Source organism: Monopterus albus, unplaced genomic scaffold, assembly GCF_001952655.1.
Source record: "Monopterus albus unplaced genomic scaffold, M_albus_1.0 scaffold7.1, whole genome shotgun sequence".
Classification (NCBI taxonomy): domain Eukaryota; kingdom Metazoa; phylum Chordata; class Actinopteri; order Synbranchiformes; family Synbranchidae; genus Monopterus; species Monopterus albus.
The window spans coordinates 5,267,125-5,276,369 of NW_018127887.1; the positions used below are offsets into that span (position 1 = coordinate 5,267,125).

The 9,245-nt window shown below is 40.6% G+C and overlaps 1 protein-coding gene across 1 annotated transcript in view; it reads left to right on the top strand.

Moving 5' to 3' along the window:
* The window catches only part of LOC109972815 (unconventional myosin-IXa-like), a 91,620-nt gene that overhangs the window by 50,407 nt on the left and 31,968 nt on the right, over positions 1-9,245 (top strand). Inside the window, 2 exon segments of the mRNA XM_020621977.1 lie at positions 1-36; positions 1,166-1,300. The exon segment at positions 1-36 is cut by the window's left edge and continues 75 nt beyond it. Of these exon segments, the coding sequence (XP_020477633.1) occupies positions 1-36; positions 1,166-1,300 (171 nt within the window).

Sequence of the window (9,245 nt, forward strand, 5' to 3'; positions counted from 1 at the left end):
CTGCTGAACAACAAGGACCTGGAAGACAATTCAAAGGTAGGAAACACAAACACACACATACTTAAAGATGTAACAGTAAGATATTCTATCACATCAACTGTACATGTATGTAGTAGTTCAGTTCACTGTAAACAATGTACACAGAGAACATAAGAACAAATACAAACTTAAAATTACACATAACAAATTCAAAGAAAAATGTTGTTGAGGGGGTGGGAAACCATTTTTATCACATGCTCAGAATTTTTTTCAGCTTTGGGAGTTTTATTGAAAACAGGGAAGCAGTGGGTCGTGCGCTGTCCATGAAGGACTGATCCTGACCCCCAAGAAGGCACCCCCTCCCCCAACCATCCATGGTGCAAACTGTCAATTACCATGTTCCGGAAAAAATTAGGTGTTCACGTTGGATAAGGGTTAGGGTTAGGTAAGTAGTGGTTATGGTTAGGTATGGTTAGGTAGGGTAAGTTTCCAGGAAATGAATAGTCAATGGAAAGTCCCCACAAGGGATTAAAATAAGGATATGTGTGTGTGTGTGTGTGTGTGTGTGTGTGTGTGTGTGTGTTTGCATGTGTATGCCAGGAACATTTGGGCAGATGGCATCATGTTCCCCTCAGCTCAGTTTACCCCCTGTGGTCCTCTGCTGTCCCAGTGCAGAGAGTGTGTGTGTGTGTGTGTGTGTGTGTGTGTGTGTGTGTGTGTGTGTGTGTGTGTCTTGGCACTGACATCATCTGTGGTTGTGTGTTTGCCCTCCCTCTGCACTGTCAGGGGCCTGATGAGGTTGCACTTTCTGTCAAGGTCATTGTTCTTATGTACAGATAACAGCATATATGCTGAGCATGGGCTCATGTCTTTTTTACAGCAGAATAAGAAATTACCCTGCAGAGAGAAATAAAACACTGCTGACTAAAATTGGAAACAGCTTTCAGAGTCCATTCCATAATTAAAGGCCTTCTTCGCCTCTTTCAGAGGGTACATATTAATGATATATGATGACGTGACTCTTACTGAAACCCAGGGGGCAGCTGCGCTGTAAATGGGACTTAAAAAAATGCAAAAAGGATGAAGACAATGATGCTTAAAGATATGTTCATGTGTTATTTTCTAAAAACTAATCCCATAATTGTAAAATATAAAAAGAAAATGAGCTGTCTGTGTCTTCCTCCAGATCCTGTCCATTGGAGTCCTGGATATCTTTGGCTTTGAGGATTATGAAAACAACAGCTTTGAACAGTTCTGCATCAACTTCGCCAATGAACGACTCCAGCACTACTTCAACCAGCACATCTTTAAATTAGAACAGGTAGAGTGGTGTTACAGTATCTGCTGTCCTTTCCTTTCCACTCCTCTCCACCCAGACAATGATTATTGTGCAGCTGCTAATAACGCATTACAGCATTTTATGTTTTTCTGCAACTATGACAAGGTTAAAAGCACACAAACATTCATGTGTGACCTGCTATGTTGTGCCTTGGTGTCCAGTGATGTCAGTTCATGCACCGGCTGTTACACATTCCTCAAAAACACCTTCATGCTTTTGATTGGTTTAACTGAAATAAATAACGGGCTCCCCAGCCTCCTTTTCAGAGGGAGGACTTTTGTTTTCCTTCATACGTCACTTTGGTGAAGACAAACGATTTCTTCTTCAGTGGAAGGCACTGAATAAAGCATAAGGTTTAAAAACACTGTGACAGTGCTTCTGTTTTGTAACGCTGTTCATAGTTTCACATCCTCAGTGGTGGAACATACCGATAGACATTTAAATATTTCTCCTTATGTTCCTGCTACTTTATACATTTCATTTTTACTCCTCTACAGTGATACCTCATTTATTTTGAGCATTCAGATTAATGATACAAATATTGTACACATTAGTTCTGCTTGGTTCTGTTGTATTCTCTTGAATTTGGACAAACTCAGTTGGCTTAGATTGGTAAAAAGTACTGACAACACTCCCTAAAAGTTTGCTGTGCTCAGCTACAGAAAAGCTGCAAAGTGCATATGAGTAGAAAGGCTGTCTTTTGCTTTCAGTGGTAAAATACATTCAACTTCTAGCTCCTTATCTGTCCTTTTGTCATATAACATTAGTCATATTTTATATTATATTACATAAAAGAAGGTGAAGGGTACTTTTAGCGGTGACACCAACAGTGACAACAATCATCAGACCTCTCACTTGTGCAGTCAACAATTCCCTTGCATTAGTGCTTTGTGCTGGTCAGCCACGTCCCCTTTGACGTTGTTGTACAAGCAGCTGTGCTTATGCAACTAAGCTAAGTTTGCATGCACATCCATTCAAGTGCAGTAAAAGTTCAGGGAAAAGTGCTGATTGACCAGAACAGGCTGGCAGTCTGGGTTAGAGTGCAGGAGTCACACAGACTGATATGTTTCCTGACAGCTCCAGTAAAAGCTAATAAAACCAGCAACAGTTTGATCTTTTTGAAGGTTGTTGTATGTTTATGTTTACTATTTTTGCCTTTGCATAGCCTTGCTATCGCTCTTTTTTTCATTTAATTATTGTTCTCACAGTCACTGCTGTTCTGATCAGAGGCGTCAGCTACCCTGTCTCTCTTCTCCATTACAGAACCACTCATCCCTGACCAGCTATATTATGTATTCATTATGCTCATTTATTCAGTTACCAACTGCCAAACCACTTGATGTTCTGTGTGCATGTTTATTTTTTCCACATTGTAACCGTAGAACAAGTAAGAGAGCATTGAGAGGGATAGAAAAATGAGTGTGAGGAGAAAATGAGTCTCTGTCAGTTCAGCTGTGTCACAATATCTTTCTCGTATCAAACCCTGATAGAACATGACAACTTAGCATGCGGGTCCATCGCTGAGGGCAAAACGAGGAGAGGAAAAAAGAGCAGCATTTCAGTAAACGAGTGTAATAATGTCCCTTCACCCTCGATGAAGATCACAGGCTGCTGATCAGCCTGAGCTAATGCTTCTGTTATCTCTGTCTAACAGTTAGCCTTCGGGCCCCGCAGACACGCACACTGCAGGGTGGAACATGTGCTAACAAAGTGGCTGTGTTAGGGGTTAGCATTCTGGGGCTTTTTAAATCTAGATTTTTACGCTAATGAGGACACGATTAAAATTGCTACCATCAAACTGTTTGGGAAGGAGCCACAGCAGCTAAACAACAACAAAAAATACCTTAAATTAAAAACATATGTATATTCACAGTTGAAGTTAGAATCCCTGCTGAAAAACGGTCTAAGGCAGAAAAGTCACTTTTTGTGTTGCGGTATTTATTTTATTGGGACTATTTTTTATTCATAAGAACATGGAAATTACAGTACATCAATCTTAATCAACTATGAAATGTTGATTACAAAACTTAAGAAATACAAATATCCACAACACAATTGCTTTATTAGCGACAGAGCTGATCATTGAGCTGCAACAAAGAACTTTGAATCACAAGATTCTTACCTGTTGGTCTGGGTGCCACCTAACACTGCTGGTGCTAGGACCCCTAATGTAACCTCCATCTTAACATTTTTTTATGTTTGCTTCTGTTATTTATTAAAGGAATGTCTATTTTAAAGATTAAATCATATTTCCTTAATGAAATGACCTCTTTAGCACCTTTAGAGCGTACAGTAGCTGCCTACTGTTCTTTTAAAAGTACAGTTAAAAGTCTTATTTTTGCAGTGTCAGTCGTTTTGGGAGAGTAGGAGCTGTCAGTGTCAGAGTGCTGCTAAGACACATGCCCTCGCAGAATGGAGCCCAATACTATTTCAGCAGAGTTCATATTTATTATCTTTTAATCACTGGGCTCCTCCAAACCTGGGGCTCTCAGCCGCTCAGGAGTTTATTTGACACGACAGCAGTTGAGATGGAGTTGAGTTCCACTGAAGTTGGTGTAGCTTCCTAATCAAGGGCTGCCAGATCTCTCCTGATTTGTTTGTTTGAATGAAGTTGTGCAGTTCACGCCACAAAACTCCTCTTCCCTCAGCATCATTAACAGAGAAAGTACTCCACATGCTGTCTCTTGCATTGTACTGAGTCTTTAATGACTGATTTCAGATCAGCCAGCACTGAGTTAGTAACTTTAGAAGATACAGAAACTCTCCCAGATTGTACTAGATGGATTTAAACATTTACATAACAGTCTTAATTCAAGGCCCACTGACTGGCTTGTTATCAAGCTTTCGATCATGTTGGCTGAACAGTGAGAAATACCAGAGACTGAATTATCTATGGGGCGGCACAGCAGCATGGTGGTTAGCGCTGTCGCCTCGAGCCCCAACCCAGGGCCTTTTTGTGTGCAGTCTCCATATTCTCCCTGTGCCTGCGTGGGTTCTCTCCGGTTGCTCCGGCTTCCTCCCACAGTCCAAAGACATGCAGCTTAAGTTGATTGGTGACTCTAAATTGCCCATAGGAGTGAGTGTGGGTGTGTGTGGTTGTTTGTCTAGATGTCAGCCCTGTGATAGACTGGCAACCTGTCCAGGGTGGAGCCCCCAACCCGCCGTGACCCTATTCAGTAATAAGTGGTATAGATAATGGATAAATTGATCTATGACAACAACTAATTCACTCATGAAAACCATCTGATAAGGTCAAAAGCTCCAGAACTAATGAGGAGACTTGAAGTTGGTTTTGACAGGAATCGTAGTCTTTTAGCACTCTAGTGATTTCAAAGAAGACTTTGACCTTTTCATATCTACACAATATTTATAGAATTCTTCCTCTGTTTGCCTAAAAAAATCTTGTCTTCCTAGTGTACTTCCAGCTGGGGATTACTAATAATGAAGCTTGCTTTTGGTAAGTGAGACTGAAATTACATCCTGCTACGGTATCAAAGATAAGCTATAATGATAAGGTATGTGTTTTGTTGACAAGTCTTCTTCACTGAAACATCTGCTGTGTGTGTGAAAATAACATTAACTCCAAAAACAACCTTTTTTCTTTGAATTCCAATAATCCAAACACATGTACAGTGTTTGGTTTTTGGCCTGAGTAGTGTTGCATAAAAATAAGATTGTCAACAGCAATCACAGATAAAGAGTATAAGAAAAGCTGTTGTATTCAGGCAAAGCTGTGGTCTCTTAGACCTCAAACTAATATGATTCTTCACTTTCAGTAGCCGACTTCTGAAACATCACCGGCTTAAAACAGTGTTCATAAGTAATAAAAAGGAAAAGTAAGACAGCATAGCAGTTAAACTGTAACTTGTCTCGTGGAACCTGGTGTGAACCGTTGATTTCTGAAAGGTGATTTTGACTTTCCATCATGGGGATTTTCCTGTTCTTCTTCCTCCAGGCATCATGTCCCCTTCCAGCCAGTCAGTTGCTCTTGTCAGCAGTGTGTGTGTGTGTGTGTGTGTGTGTGTGTGTTTACCTTCAGGACAGCAGCCAAAGCTAATAGGACTGCACTAACCGCCCTCAGCTGGAAGGTGTGTTTGTGCGTGTGTGTGTGTGTGTGTGTGTGTGTGAGGACCCAGTGTTTACACTCAACATGCCAACTGTTGCTTGAATTTTCTTCACTGTGAGGACGGTATATTGAAGAAAGAAAACATGACAGCCAGCGCCTCAGGCACACATCATACCATGTGTAACCTGTGGGACACCGTACATGTACTGACTCACTGTAGAAATAAAACAAATGTATGACCAGGTTTTTGATACAAGAAGGATAATCTAGTCATTTAGTTCCAGGTGATTTTCTAAATGTTGTCCCCTCTTCCTTAATAAAGGAGGAACTGGAGCATTTTAACTTGTCATACTGATGAAGTCCCATTTAATTATTCACAGGTAGAAAAATTCAAGTTGACAGTTTGATGCAGACTTTCCACATTCTGCTCTTAATGCAGCCATACATCCAGACTCACTTCTCGATGCCACTTTTGCGAGTCGTGCTGGTCATTGTATGCTCTTATGGACCACAGAAAGCAGAACCTGCTTGCAGAGCATGTTTAATGATGGCACAGCAAGCATGTCTCCTTTTTCATCTGTCTTCATCTCTTTCTGTGTATGCTTTTAAAACCACTAGAACCTGCTCCAGCTCCCATGATTACACCACTGCTTCTCCTGTCTGCTCAACAAAAACACTCTGCTGTCATAACAAGAGAGACGGGTGCTGAGGGAGGGAGAAGTATAAAGAAAGGAGGAGTAGGGAGATAGCAGGAGGGATGGAGGGTTACACACAAACACATGCAACCTCCTTCACCTCTACACCAGGGCGCAGGGCCAAGCACAGTTCAGGTTGTTTGAAGGCTGCACTGCATTATGCAGCAGAGAACAGACCCAGATTTGAGTAATGTACGGAGGGATAGCCACAAATCCTGACCGACCACATCAACCACTACACAAATCCTCACTTTCTTCAGCGCAGCAGGACATTTTAATGCTTTTATTGCTCACAGATCAGTTTAAGTCTTCAGCTTTACATCTGTGCCTGTGTCTATTTAATGTCACCAATCAGTTATGTCTCTCTCCCTTTATAGACTTTCTGTGCACACTTTAAAGGGTCAATTCACCCAAATTATACTAAATACTTCTTAATGGTATATGTTCATGCATACACTTGGCATACTCAGTACTTGATATTGAAAATCCTGGGTAAATGAGTCTAAAACTATGTGGATTTGGAGCACGCTTCTCTTAGTGCTGAATGTGCTTTGCTCTCAGGGACCACAGTAGTCGTGAGAATTAAACTCGGCTGTCATTTACAGTCTCATTTATGAAAAACAAACTTCATTATTATTATTATCCCCAGCTGAAAATATTATTGTTATTATCATTTCAACCTCTCTAAATACAGTACCATTGGTCCTTAAATCCTGGATTATTATTAATGTATTAGAAATTTTTGTTTCTAAGCAAATTTCAGCCTACTCCTTTAAAACGAGATGATTTTGGCCTTTTCCTATCTACGTGTGGGCACAGCGTTTACAGGTTTCTTCCTCTGCTTCCCTGATAATGTAACCTGTAAACATTAAGTTTATTATCATACACTGTAGAAGAAAAAAAGAAGGAACCAGCAAAACTTTCAAATAAAATATGTAGTTTTTGCTTGAAAGGTGACTGAAACAACTGCCAATCAGTATCGTTGTAGATTGACTAAACAGTAACGACTGTTTCAGCTTTATTCAAGCCATAAAATCTGTTATGCAACACACAAAACTCCTAAAAAGGCTGTTTCTTAGTCGCTGGACATGTGTGACACTTAAACTTTGCTGTTTAGCCCAACTGTAACAGAGCCACCAACTCTGCATGCTTCACACACTGAGTCAGAGCTTTGTAGTCTTCATCTGCTGGGCCGAGCTTTGTATGCAATAAAACGCTGTTGAGCGTTTGTTTATCTCTTTATCTCTGTGCCTACATTTAATTTTCTTTCTCTGAGTCAACACCTGTTCACAGCTTCTCTCACAGGCACGACAAATTCACGCAGGTGAACCGAGTCAGCCATCAGACAGCGCTCAGTTTGATGAGATTTAAACAAAAGCACACACGTGCAAATATTCCTACTGCTCTGTTTTCGTTTAGCTCAATACGGTGCAACATCTGAATGAAACCAAACATGCTACATGCTCTGGATGCCTGGTCATTGATCCAGCGGCCTAAAAAAGGAAGAGAGGGCCGATGTGTCGCATTTGTAAAAGTATGTTTTACTTTGAATACTTTCCTGATGTCTCATAATCACAGAGCACATGTTCCAACTGATTGTGCTTTTCCCCTTCATTATCAAAACACCAGCTCAAAAATACATCCACACTCTCACAGATACATACAAAAGGGTATCATCATGCAAATACTGCACATGTTGGTGGCAGGTCAAGACATTTCTGGACAATCTGACAAGAACGCTGAAGCACAGTGACACTGTAAAGATGGGGATGTGTTCGTCCAACTCTTTGGTTGACAGCTAGAGACCTTCACTTATTTGGCCAGTTTGTCTTGAAAGGTGGTGTGAATCTTTATGGTTGATTGATTCGCACGGTTTGTTTCTTTTGGCTTTTTTGTGAGTTTAACGACTTTATATTTTCTATTTAATATCTTAGTTTTTGTATTATTTGGTATCTGTGTTAGTCTGAATTTTTCTTTATGACCTGTTTTGAAAAAGGATGAATAAACAATGTCTATGTGTCAAAATTCCCCCCAAAATTTCCCTCAGTGAGCGACTGGTCTAGACATGGTAAAGTATACTGGAAATTTGAATTGTCTCTGGATTTTCTGTGACTATTCATGGGCCCCAAAGGATTTGTCTTATGGTTTTTGTGACCACCTTGCACCACCAACAACACAAATCTCTCATATGTACTAGAGAAGTGTCAGTGTAAATGTCCATGAAAATGTATTGAGCACATTCTTGTTCCTCAGAGGAGCATTTCATCAGCGTTGCACACAAGATATAACAAAATCCAACTGGTGGATTGCCAGAACAATCTCTCAGGACACACATAGATCCCAGTGTATGCAATGACCCCACTGCTTTTATCTGGCAAGGATCTAAGAATAGTACAATTACCAGCATGTTCATCCTGTGGTTTTGGAGGACAACATCCAGGGACAGCCATAAGAGATTTAATCACTTTTGTTTTTGATTTACGATGCCCCTCCTTTTCTTCTTATGCTGGTGCTGAAGATTTAAAGTTGTATTTGTCTAGGGAACCTTTGCTGAGTCTATATGCTCTTCACATTTTGGCCTGTGAGCTACTGGAGCAGGAACTGTTTACATGCCTTGCTCAAATGTGCTGTACCTCAACAGTAGTTTTCCAGGGGAAGGAGAACATTAACATCCCTTTCACTTTTTTCTACTTTCCATCCCAGCTGGAATGGGGATTGTAATAGGTCTGTTTCACTGGTTTCTCCCTCAGGGGTATTCATGGGACATGGGTCATATACTTCAGTTGTCATTGGCCCCATGGGGACACATAGATGTTACCAAATGGTGTGGTTTTACTGACAACCGACATGCAGCCAGGTGTTTTCATTGTGGAGGTGCAGATTTTAGTGCTGTGAAAGCGGTGGTCTTTTTGCTTGGATGCCATGAAGCATATTCACACACAAGTATAATACATTCTGTTCAATTTGAGCCACAACATACTTTTTATAAAGTCAGGGTTCTTCATAGTCAAGTTGAAAGCAGGTTTGTGACTTGAAAGTTGTTGAAAATTTCATTTGAATCTGAAACTGAGGAAATGACAGTCTCTATGAAACTGTCATGAAGCCGCTACTGAGCCCATGCTTGCAGCTCTGTGATAGATGACAGTTGTTTTGTTGTTGTTTTATG